Source organism: Otolemur garnettii, unplaced genomic scaffold (assembly GCF_000181295.1).
Source record: "Otolemur garnettii isolate 467f Iridium unplaced genomic scaffold, OtoGar3 scaffold00001, whole genome shotgun sequence".
NCBI lineage: Eukaryota > Metazoa > Chordata > Mammalia > Primates > Galagidae > Otolemur > Otolemur garnettii.
Window position 1 is genome coordinate 71,653,565 of NW_003852396.1, and position 13,551 is coordinate 71,667,115.

At 40.4% G+C, this 13,551-nt stretch overlaps 1 protein-coding gene across 1 annotated transcript in view; it reads right to left on the bottom strand.

Annotated features, from left to right (window-relative positions):
• AMBRA1 (autophagy and beclin 1 regulator 1) overlaps positions 1-13,551 on the bottom strand; it is a 239,126-nt gene that overhangs the window by 143,730 nt on the left and 81,845 nt on the right. Inside the window, 1 exon segment of the mRNA XM_012803007.2 lies at positions 1,932-2,018. Coding sequence (XP_012658461.1) covers positions 1,932-2,018 — 87 coding nt within the window.

Genomic DNA, 13,551 nt, shown 5'->3' on the forward strand with positions numbered 1-13,551 from the left:
AAAAAAAAAAAAAAAAAGAACTATTTCCTAAAAGCCTCAATTGGCGGAACTTTCATTATCCCTTTGAACCTTTGTTCCCAAGCATTTCGCAAGCATGAATCACAGAATTCTAAATTTTTCAACAAAATGCTCAAGTTGTTCATATATCTACTAAATATACAGAAATCTTCCTGCAGAATTCAAGTACTGTTAGCTAAATTCTCAAATCAATGAAACTAGAAAAGAATGTAACAGGAAAAAAGTTTCAAGAGGACAAAGAGGATCCTTTTTTGGGAACTGATTCTGTAAAGTAACCATAAGTATATTCATTCCTCAGTTTATAGCCTACCCTACCTAATGGAAACATGTTAAGATTGCTGGGATAGAAGGAGAAATAATGTTGATGCTGATGATAATAAAAATTGCCCTTTTATGCAGGAACAAATTTCAGTACTAGGTAACCCTTAATTGTTTAATTTCACAATAGGACAGGAATTCCTTAAACTATGAAACTATAGATCAATAGTAAAAAAATATTCCAGACACAATTATTAAATACAAGTACATTCTAGCCATGTCTTTTTAGGTATCCAGAGAAAAAGTAAGGATCTGAATGCACCAAAGCTTTGACCTATACATGCTGTATAGGGTGAAGCCTAAGAGGACAAAGAAATTAAACAATCAGTAATGAGGTAGTAACAATCATTCTCCTACAAAGAGTTAGAAAATCACCAAATAACACTGAAGTATTCCAAGTGAAAAATTTAAATGTTTAAATAAATCCTTAAGTTTTCTTCAAGAAAGAAGATGTTCCCCTCCAAAAAAACCTATTTTGTGTTCAAAAGCAAAATATAAAAATACCAATACCACAAAGTATGACATTTTCTGTGATAAGGAGTTCAAAGCAGGAATAAATAACAGATTACAGGAAAAGAGGAGAAATAACTTTAAGAATCCCTATTGAACATTGCAGGGTTAAAAATTATGGGGATTGAGATTCCCATTGGAGACTCTTACTGCTGTTCTTCATAGTAAGAACTCTACATCTCACTGCTTCAAAGTATTTGATTCATATGAAAATTTTCTTTAGGGTTAAAGCTTTCAAACATAATTAGAGACTAACAAACTTCCTCACTTCAGTCATCATCTAAGTTGCCTACCTGTTTTAAAGTCATTAATCCCTATGTTCCCTGGTCCTTAAATTTGTCATTTCTACAGTGTGGAAAAGGAACTAAAAGGATAAGGAAGAGTCTTTTCATTAGTACTTCAGAAAGAATGCTCAATGTCATGATATAGCTGTGGCAACCTAGATCCTCAGTTACCAGCATCAGGGAAAGGCTGGCCTTGAATTCACCTGAATGTTGTTTTTATCTTTTCAAGAATGTTTCAAATATCTTCTAAATGTAAAGTAACCACTTTAATAAAATGCCAACTAATTTTATACAGTTACTCTTTCTTCAGTTATCTTTTCCCTCAGGTAGCCTCCAAAATTTCAATATCTGAAGGAGACATACTTCTGCCCTTTGAGATTCTAAATTCCTTCTCAAATGACAATAAGGTTTTTGATTCATTTATAAATAATTTCCCTATTAATAAAAAAAAACTTCTGTTCCCCACTGGTTATCCATCTGAATGGCACTGACCTCTCAAGCCAGCAGAAAAAAGAATTTCCTATGACTCTGCCTGTGGCCTCCTCAGGTCCTTCCTCTAGCACCCCACTTGTAGAAATGAGCCTCAAAGGACAAGAGCTCAGTCATAATCCTCTGTCACCAGAAGTACTGTTCACTTACCTGCAACACTTCCCAATTACCTGAATCACCTGCCTCAAAACTGTAACTGAAGAGTAAAAGAGCACCAGGACCAGAGAGGCACAGAACGGAGCTTCCAACAGCTTGGCAACGCCAAGTGCCGCCCCTCCCCCCACCTAGTGCCATTTCTCACTTTGGCCTTACCTCGCTGGGTCTGGGTAAATTGGGTGCTCTCTGGATCCTGCTCCATCATAACGGGATAATGAAATGAGGGAAGACTCCAGCAGCCTCCTAGCAGAGATTAAAAAAATGGCAATAATCCCTGTCAATTACCAACTCAGAGGTCATTCATAAGGAAAAATGGGTGAGGGATAAATAACATCCCCCACTGTAGTGTGACGCTAACACCTGTTATCTGGAATCAAACCCTTCCTACAAGCTAAGTTTGTACAGGCGTAAATAAATGAAGAGCTACAGAGCTCCCACACTAAATATGGCCACAGGATGATGAATACTGCTCTTGAGGGAGAAATGAACAAGTGCTTCAGAGACATGATCTTATTTCTGTTTGCAGTACCTCCAGTAGACAAATAGGAGGTTGGGATCAACATAGGAGGGAAAACTTAGGCACACACAGAGATCATTACACAGTGCCAACATTTATTTATCTTGGCATGTAGCTCCTCCATACCACCATAATCCATATCTACCTATCTTCTATTCATTCTGCCTTGCCCTCAACCATTTTGTGACAAACAGTGGTCCTTCAATGTAACTCAATCCTTCATAAGTGACAAAATTTTTACTAATATAATCTAGCCCAATCACGAAATCAACTAATCATATGTGATACCCACACATTTCACTGAGCACTTTATCGCTGCCAAGCAATATACTAAGCACTTCATGTGTGTTTCTTTGTTTAAAGCTCACCACAAGCTAGACTAGTAGGTATTACTAACATACATGAGAACAGTGAGCCTAAAAAGTGAAAGTATACGCCTGCGGTATACAGCTATTAAGTGATAGGGTGATAGTGGCAGGACTCCAGAATTAAAGACGGCTTGCTCTTTTTTTTCTTTAATCGCCCTTTATTGGTAGAGTACCATACTGTCACAGCTCACGGCAACCTCCAACTCCTGGGCTTAGGCGATTCTCTTGCCTCAACTTCCTGAGTAGCTGGGATGACAGGCGCCTGCCACAATGCCTGGCTATTTTTTGTTGCAGTTTGGCCAGGGCTGGGTTTGAATCCACCACCCTTGGTATATGGGGCCAGCACCCTACCCACTCAGCCACAAGTGCTTTCTTAATTTCTAAATTAAGAAGGCTCTTTCTTAATTCCAAAATGCAGGACTTTCCAAGGTCCAGGCAGGAAACAAGCGCGTTTGTATCCACTGTGAACAATGGAGATTAGCAAATGGGAAGGTTTGTGTCCTATCAGCTCCAGCCATACTAGAATGTGGCTTCAGGACTACTGGGTCTCCCTACTTTTTAAAGAAAAGCCAGAAATTGGCCTTCTGCATGAAATCTCCCAATAACTGAATTTTAGCTATGACTTTTTTTTTTCTTTTTGTACAACAAGGGCCAGTAAAAACACATATGATTAACATGGCCCAGGGGCTCCCCGGCTTGCCATGTCTGATGCAGTACTTCCCAACTCATATGTGCCTTGGCAGCCAATCAAGCTCCTTTTTCAAAGGAAATGGTCTCTGAACGAAATGCATATTGTTCCTCTCCAGCAGCATCTTGCCTGAATCTCCCAAGAACAGGTCTCCGGCTCCCTGCCAGATTCTTCATTAAAGCAGATCTGCAGGATAAAGACAGCAGCTACCAATCTTTTCCAATTGAGTTAATTCAATTTTCTGTTATTAGAACCAGCTGGTTTTAGGTACAGTCATGTGCAGTCACTTTATCCCAGCAACAAGCACACTCCAGAATTCCCCCAACAGCCCAGGAAAGAGAAAAAGCAAAGGCTCTATCAACCCGCCTTACAACAACCTGGCCTGCCTAGGACAACCAAATAGAAGCTGATGTTTTCTACTAGACAAGGCCCCACACTTAGAGACTTCTAACAATCCTACCAATGAACAGACAGAACACAATGAAATTAATAAGGAAAGAAAAATGTAATAAAGTACTTCTCTAAGGCTGAAAGCTTCAATCTTCAATAATATCACTATTTAAAGCAGCAGAAATTCTACAATTCACCATACTTTCTCTTTTCATATTTTAATGTGTCTGAAATTGGGGTACATCTTACAACTGTGTAACATGGTTTAATTGACAGGAATTTTTTTTTTCTTTTTATAGTTTTCCATCTTTGAAATACAGAATGTTTGTGAGAGCTAGTCTGAGGCGCATAGTCTGGAGAAAAAAAAAGACAAGCAAAAATTTGAGAAGAGTATGTACTCAGGTCATCTAGACCACCTTACATAGTCCTACTGGGTGGCAGTCCAAGGATAGAAGCAGTGTGGGAACAGCTGAATGCCCTAGAATATGTCCAAACTTTTCCACCCCAAACTCCTCTGGAGTTAGTCCTGAATATCAATCACTGAGCCCTGCCATATTATCCTCCAAATGGCTACTTAGTAAGAGGCCCTTTGGCAAGAAGGAGGTTGACCAAATTATATCCTTAAGTTCTTCTGCCTGGAAAACAATTGTATAAGTTAGGAGGCAAATAAGCCCCCTACTATGCCAAGGCAATGACAGTATTGAGATGTCTTATCACAGATGCTATAAAGGAAACTCCTCAAATGGAAGAGTTTGAATTAGATAACTTCCATTTTAATGACTCCATTTTCTAATCTTGCAAAGTCTACTTCCCACTCTAACTTCTTTTAAATCAGAATAAAACTAAAATGTAAGGCTTTGTCTCTGGAGCATCCCCAAAGAGGTTCTCTTGGAACATGCATCCCCTGTGCCTACTTACTACAGAATCTGTTGGCACCATTTGCTCCCTAGACTATACAGTGGGACTGACAAGCCACATATATACACGGCATTTTACTGCTAATACACTAAATCAGGAGAGCCCATCACTGTGAATAGCACCTCCCCACATAAGCTCTTCACAGTCACAAGTACTATCTGGAGAAAAAATAGACTTCTCCAATCGGTGTCGAATAAAGAAAGAACTAAAGTTACTAGATGAGTAAATATCACCACCACCGTTCCTAGGAACCTCAAAGAAAGATCCTTCTTTCCTACTGTTAGCTTCTTGCAGAGAGCTGTCAATGGGAAATGGCATGAGAAAATGGGATGGGATGGCAGCTGTCCACCTTCTCCTCTGGTCACAACAAATACGACTTGACTTAATGATCTATCATTCAATTTAATAATGCAAAATCAGGAAGAGCTTAGACAACCTTGTTCAATTTTTGAAGCTGCCATTTCATTCTGACCTATAATCTCAATTTAGAAATGTTTTAAAGAATCACTGAAGCTCTGACAAAAAAACCTAAAAACTCATTTCTTTTCTCTACATGTTTGTCTGGTTCATTCTCTATACAAGTGGTATCTAAGGGAGGTACATGAAGGGTTGTGCTATTTTAATCCACCATGAAGCAGAAGAAAAATATTACAACTTCTTGCTTTATAATATACATTCATAATGCACATAATATAGATGGGGATTATTAAAAAATCTTTTACTAAGAAAGGGTTTTTTTTTTTTAAAGTCTAAAGACAACTACTCTATCAAACTATAAACTACTTACGATAGTAAGTATACTACTTAAGATAGTAAGATACTTAATATTCACCCAAGTATGGTGGCTCACACCTGTAATTCCAGCACCTTGGAAGGCCAAGGCAAGAGGAATATTTGAGCCTAGGAGTTCGAGATCAGCTTGGGCAACATAATGAGACCATCTCTTCATGAGGTGAAATGATCACTAGAGCCCAGGGGTTCCAAGGTTTCAGTGAGCTACGATTATGCCACCGCACTCCAGTCTGAGTGACAGAGCAAGACTCAATTTCTAAAATTAAAAATAAATTTATAAGTAATTTTAAAATTAAAAACAGAATATTTAATACTTAGAACAACCAACATATAAAATGTAAAATAATATAAATGTAATAAATACATAAAAGCCTAACCATATTCATATACGAAAAGAACAAAAAAGAGAGAATAATGAAGCAAATGTGGTAAAATGTTTAACATTTAAGGAATATGGTGGAAGGATACATGGGAATTCTTTGTTTTATTTTTGCAAGTTTTCTACAAGTCTGAAATTATTCAAAATAAAAAAAGAAAATTTTTTTCTATTTTTTGTTTTTCTAATAAACAAAAATCTAAAAGTCAAACACTAAAACTAATAGAGGCAGCCATTCATTTTCACAATAATTACTTCTTTAAAAGGATCTCTTTAGGGCAGTGCCTGTAGTTCAGTGGGTAGGGCACCAGCCACATACACCAAGGCTGGTGGGTTTGAAACCAGCCTGGACCAGCTAAAACATCGATGACAACTGCAATAAAAAATATTATGTATTTTTTATGTAGCTGGGACTACAGGTGCCCGCCACAATGCCCAGCTATTTTTTGTTGTTGTTGTAGTTTGGCTGAGGCCGGGTTGGAACCTGCCAGCCTCGGTGTGTGTGGCTGGCGCCCTAACCACTGAGTTATGGCCACCAAGCCCTCCTAGAGCAGTTTTAATAAACTACAGGCCCTGGGTCAGCTGCCTGTTTTTGTAAATAAAGCTTTAGCTAAACATAGCCATATCCACTCATTTACATATTGTCTGTGACTGCTTTGGAGCTCCCAAGGCAAGGTTGAGTAATCTAGATAAAGACAAAGCCTAAAATATATACCTCCGAGCCCTTTATAGAAGCTCTTTGCCCACCCAGACTCTAAAATATTTGCTTACATAATAAAGTTCCTTGAAAGATAAGGTGAAATAACTAAGAAATAGAACAGAAAGACTTGAAATCAAAGTATCATGCACTATAGAAACCATGAAAAATGAATATTAAGCCCTACTAAAACCTTAAGAGGCACAGAATTCAAGTTGCATAATAAAATGGCTAACACTTTAAATGAATACAACTACTTCTTTCCTCGTAATTAGATTCTGAATATCTGCAAAGGGATTCCTATATCAGCTGTCTGGTGAGACGAAAGACAATAAAAAGTTGAGGAAGGAAAATGTGGAAAAGGAAAAAGTGGTCAGGGCAGATGAGATACCATCTAAAAGAAAAAATTCTTTACTTCAAATTCAATAGATAACATAGTTGATACAGAAGTCTGGGTACTAGTCTAGACAAAATAAAAAAGCCAGTGACAACTCCTTACTAAATAATTATACCCTAAAAATACTCTTTTAACAGGTTGTCAGATCACAGGGAAAAAAATCAATATCCTAAAGCAAACAAACATGTTCAGACCTTTCCAACCATTGGAAATAATCAATTGCCAGAAGTCTGTGGCCTCTACTAATAGGGAACACCTGCTACTAGAAGATATGCTGAGGGCTGGGCTTGTGTCGCTCAATGGTTACGGCACTCGCCACATGCTCTGGGGCTGGGTGGGTTTGAACCTGGTCCAGGCCTGCTAAATAAACAAACAAATAAAAATAGCCAGGCATTGTGGCGGGCGCCTATAGTCCCAGCTACTAGGGAGACTAAGGCAAGCAAATCTCTTGTGCCCAAGAGTTTGACGTTGCTATGAGTTATGATGCCACAGCACTCTACCACGGGTGAAAAAGTGAGACTCTGTCTTAATCTAAAAAAAAAAAAAAGCAGCAGCAGCTACACTGACACTGATGCCCCATGCTTAATGAATACTTTCCTAACCTATCTTTACTCTGGATGGCATCTGCTATTTCAATTCACTGGTATAACCAAACCAAAACTAATAGCCCCCTTTTGCCTAGAGAAAAAAAAAGAGAAAAAGAAAAAAAAGGCTCAGTGCCTGTGGCTCAAGTGGCTAAGGCACCAGCCACATATACCTAAGGTGGCAGGTTCCAATCCAGCCCAGGTCCTCCAAACAACAATGACAACTGCAACCAAAAACTAGCCGGGCATTGTGGTGGGCACTTATGGTCCCAGCTACTTGGGAGGCGGAGGCAGGAAACTTGCTTGAGCCCAGAAGTTGGAGGTTGCTGTGAGCTGTGATGCCATAGCACTCTACCCAGGGGGACAGTTTGAGGCTGTCTCAAAAAAAAAAAAGAAAAAAAACAGTCCAGATTCTTTAGCTCATCATTCAAAGCTTTGCAGCCAAATTTCTCATTCCTCTTGAATATACAATACGCTACAGTTCAGTGGTTTTCAAACTTTTCAATCCCAGGACTCATTAATTTTTTTTTTTTTTGAGACCGAGCCTCGAGCTATCCCCTTGGGTAGAGTGCTGTGGCATCACAGTTCACAGCAACCTCCAACGCCTGGGCTCAAGTGAGTCTCCTGCCTCAGCTCCAAAGTAGCTGGGACCACAGGTGCCCGCCATAATGCCTGGCTATTTTTTGGTTGCAGCCATCATTGTTGTTTGGCGGGCCCAGGCTGGATTCAAACCCGCCACCTTAGGTGTATGTGGCTGGCGCCTTAGCCACTTGAGCCACAGGTGCCAAGCCCCAGGACTCATTTAAATCATGAAATCAGAGGCTGGTTGCTTGCCTGGGAAACTACCACTGAAGCTCTTGAACCGCATATTACCACAAGAGACTTTACAGGACAAAGAGGACAATGTTTGCCTTAAGTTCTAAAAAATTACGAAGACCTCAAAAAGGTTTTGTTTATATGAGTTATATCTATCAAAATGTACTAATATCGCATCTGAAATTAAAGCTGAGAAATTTTAAGACACAAACACATTCCACTATCCATGAGAGTGATAACCTCAGTAGATGTCATGGAACCTCTAGAAATATCCACAGTACATTTGAGAAAGTACAAGAGTGAAAAAGACAAAGAACATCTCAGTATTATTATAAAAATAAGTAGTTCTGGGGTTGGGAACCGTGCTCACCCCTGTAATCCTAACACAGGGGTGAGGGAGGCCAAGGCAGGGACCACTGCTTTAACTCAGGAGTTCAAGATCAGCTTGAAGGACTTTTACAAGCAACAATGAGGAAGAGTGATTTTCTAGAAAGAAGAAATGGTCAAGATAAATACATGGGTGGGATACTGTATGTTTAGTTTAGCTAGAACAACAGAATCTCTATAGGCAAAACTATATGTTTCTTTTCTTTTCTCTTCTCATCTTTTCTCGTCTCTTCTTCTTTTTGCAGAGAGTCTTGCTGTGTCTCCCTGGGTAGAGTGCAGTGACATCATCATAGCTTCCAGCACCCCCCAACTCCTGGGCTCGAATGATCCTCCTGCATCAGCCTCCAGAATAGCTGGGACTACAGGTTCCCTCCACTATGCCTGGTTAATTTTTCTTTTTTTGCAACAAAGTCTCACTGTGTTGCCCTGGGTAGAGTGCTGTAGCATCATAGCTCACAGCAACCTCCAACTCCTGGGCTCAAGTGATCCTCTTATCTCAGCCTCCTGAGTAGCTATGACTACAGGCATGAATTACCATGCCTGGCTAATTTTTCTATTTTTACTAAAGAAGATATCTTAACTCTTGCTCAGGCTGGTCTTGAACCTGTGAGTTTAGGCAATCCATCCATCTTGGCCTCCTAGAGTGCTAGGATTACAGGCATGAGCCACTGTGCCCAGCCCTAATTTTTCTATTTTTAGTAAATACAGGGTCTCACTCTTGCTCAGACTTGATTGCTAACTTGCTTTTGCCTAGGAGTTTGAGGTTACAATGAGTTACTATAACACCACCGTACTCTAGCCCCAGCAACAGAGCAAGACCGTATCTCAAAAAATAATAATAATAGCAATAAACCATCACATTATAATTAATATGCAATAGCGGACCATAATAAATACCTACTGAATGAATGGGCAGGCCTACCTAGACTTAGAAGAATAAGAAGACATATCTGATTGCCCCCACTGACCCCTTAATTTTCAGACAAGGTTGCTAGATGCCCAAAAACTCATGTTAAAATTCCTCTAGGAAGAGGGTTTTAGAAACTGCTTACTTAACATCATCCTTCATCCTTCTGGTCACTTCAGCCACTCAGGTTAAAGTACTGACATAGTTGCCCTAATAAAAGCAGTGTAGCCTGGTCCCTGTGAGCCTCATTAAATCATAAAGTCAGAGGCTGGCTATTTGCCTGGGAAACTACCACTGAGGCTCCTGGACTGCATATTGCCAAAAGAGACTTCACAGGAGTAAGAGGGCAATGTTTGCAAGAGGTTGAAGGGACAGCAGGCCAAAGAAATTTGAACCAACCACTGAACTCTTCATTTCTCAATCTTACCCTGCAAGTCTCAGATCTTTGCCTTAGCGCATGCCCGGGCCAGGAGATGACAAGCCCTTATTCTTTGCAAAAAATAATTGTGTGTTCTGAAACGACACCTCTATTATGATTTCCAAATTGACATCTCTGCTTTAAAGCAGAGGCATCCAAGCCTCCCCATTTCACACACTAGCAATTATCGTTGAAGTTATCCAATGATAGGCATTCATCTGATCGCTGCAGGGCCCCCTACTTTGAGGGATGCACTTATAGCATGTGATGTAGTTGCCAGCAGAGTCTGGCAGGCAATTTCTGCCCCTACTGTGGGGTGGACGAAGGCAAGGTGGCACTGCTAACAGGCTAACTGGGGAAGAAACCAGACTACTACTACAGTTAGAGATGATGGTATGGATCTACCTTATTTTACTATCAAACATAAACAGTTTACAGGGTTCAAGACGATGTCTTTCACCAAAAAAGCTTAAAAACATCTTTACAAAACATTAATGTATTTCTCAATGCCTCTGGGCAGTGAGCAATAGATGGTAAAACATCAGAGTACAACATAATTACACAGACACCAAAAGGGAAGTCTGCAAACAGAATTTATACAGAGTGTGCAATCATGTGTCTCACTATATAAAAGCCTTGCCTGAAAAGTCAGCCAGAACCCTTTGGGAACATCTGACCCTCTGTTAACTGTGTGGTGGGCAGTTATTTTTAATACATTTGTAAAATTATTAGTTGATATTAGCTTAGCTCATATACCCTCAACACATAAGATAAGAGTTATAAAACACCAATTTATAATAAAAACTCACTCTGATCATCACATAAACCCAAAACACCAGGTTGACATGGATGACTTTACTCTATATCCAAATCCATTTTCTCTGGGAGACATGGAAGGTCTGTTCAAAGACCACATCCTTTTTTTTAAACCAGGGATTTAGTCAGACCAGAGGCTTTTAACCAAAGGATTAATAAGAGCAAATCTATGGGGGAAAGTTTCATGGCTAGTTCTGAACTCTCATGCGCACATGCCTCTATAAGCAGTGGCTGGGATATATATATTTAGACTTTAATTAAGAGGTAGTGCATCTTAATTGACTGGCTTCCCCTGAATTCAGGAAGAGATTTACAGAATTCCATAATCCTGAATTTTTAGCTAATTTTATTTAGAATGACGACAAATCCTTAAAAGTCTACCTCCAGGCCAAGCATGGTGGCTCACGCCTATAATTCTAGCACTCTGGGAGGCTGAGGCAGGTGGATTGACTGAGCTCACAGGTTGGAGACCAGTCTGAGCCAGATTGAGACTTTGTCTCTAAAAATAACCGGGCTTGTGGCAGGTGCCTGTAGTCCCAGCTACTCAGGAGGCTGAGGCAAAGAGAATCCCTTGAGCCCAAGAGTTTGAAGTTGCTGTGAGTAATGATGCTAGAGCACTCTCTATTGAGATTCACAAAATGAGATTCTGTCTCAAAAAAAAAAAGTCTACATCCAGGCCTATTAATTCTTCAAAGAATATATTGGTAGAATCTCCTACTTCTTTGATAAAAGCAAACCCATAAATGTCTTCTAAGACTGTTTTTCACATTCCAATTCCTGACCTCAAACTTTTAAAAATCCTTGACCAAGGCCAGGTGCAGTGGCTCATGCTTGTAATCCTAGCACTCTGGGAGGCAGAGGTGGGTGGATAGCTTGAGCTCATGGGTTCAAGACCAGCCTGAGGAAAAAGCGAGACCCCATCTCTACTAGAAATAGAAAAACTGAGGCAAGAGGATCATTTGAGCCCAAGAGTTGAAGGTTGCTGTGAGCTGTGATGCCATAGCACTCTACCCAGGGTGACAGCCTGAGACTCTGTATTTAAGAAAAAAAAAAAAAAAATCTGGCTTGGCACCCATAGCACAGTGGTTAGGGCGCTGGTCACATACACCAAAGTTGGTGAGTTCAAATCCAGCCCAGGCCTGCTAAGCAATAATGACAACTCTAACAACAACAACAAAATAGCCAGGCACAGGGGGCACCTATAGTCCCAGCTATTTGGGAAGTTGAGACAAGAGAATTGTTTAACCCCAAGAGTTTGAGGTTGCTGTAAGCTGTGACTCCACCACACTCTACAAAGGGAGACACAGTAAGAGTCTGTCTCAAAAAAAAAATCCTTGACCAAGGCTAAGAGACAAGCTTTTGACCCTGGTTTATTGCTAGCATTATACTGTCTAAAAGGAAGTAAGATCTTAGGCCAGCATCAGGAAGGCAAACAGAGTTAGTAAATGAAGACTTATCAGAGAATGAAAGGCACTATGGGCTGGGGCGTTTATTGCTAAGAGGCAAAGAGGCAGATTCCCAGTTCATATCTGTTCATGTAATGAGGTTTCTTGAGTCTACAGAAATAGACAAGAAGGCATAGACTCCAGCCGGGCTCCCAATCTACTGTTAGCCCTTGAGCTAACACAAAGCTCAGAGTATACAATCACTTTCTTTATATCCTAGGTTTATTCAGAAATGCTTCTCTTGGTGACATCTGATTTTCACTGATTCACCTCTGGGGTATACTACTTGTCCTTCCACCCTGATCCTGACTTAAGCAACCACCCTGATTCCTTCTGGACTCAGCATTTGATTCCACTGAAATAATTTTGCCATCATTTCCCTCTGTCTAGACAACATGAAATTGTCATAAATGACACCTAATGTACAATTAGTAGAGAAACTGCAATTTCCACTCTCCTCCCCCGTTCCCAAAAAGAATCGCACATTAACATCGTCCCCCGGCATGTCAATCAACACCACCCTGATGAAGATTAACTCTGTGGAGTATGGAAGCCACTTAATTCCCAGCTTGCTAAAAATTACGCATTTCCCCCCTCTACTATAATTAGAACAAGTAAATTGCCTTCTTTTTACAAACAATAATGGCTATAATTTCAGAGATCTGAATGCCTGCTGAATGATACCTGTGTAAAAAGTCCTTACAAACACCACTTTACCCAGCTGTGCTTTATTTAGGGGAATCAGAGACAAAAGAAGAAAGGCAAGGCAAAGGAGGAAAGAGACAATGAGAGAAAGGCATGACTCAAGACCACCAGAACCAGGCAGTACTATCCCATTATAAGAGTTAAATGGTGTGAAGCCATTGCCAGTCCCTTGTGAGATGTCATAATAAAAACAAAAAACAAGGCTTGGCACCCGCAGAACAGTGGTTACGGTGCCAGCCACATACACCAAGGCTGGCAGTTTGAACCCAGCCTCGGCCAGCTAAACAACAATGACAACTGCAATAAAAAAATAGTCAGAAGTCAGGGCTCAGTGCCTATAGCTCAAGTGGCTAAGGTGCCAGCCACGTACACCTGAGCTGGTGGGTTCGAATCCAGCCCAGGCCCACCAAACAACAATGACAACTACAACCAAAAATAGCTGGGCGTTGTGGCAGGTGCCTGTAGTCCCAGCTGCTTGGGAGGTGGAGGTAGGAGAATCACTTGAGCCCAGGAGTTAGAGGTTGCTGTGAGCTGTGATGCCACAGCAACTCTAAC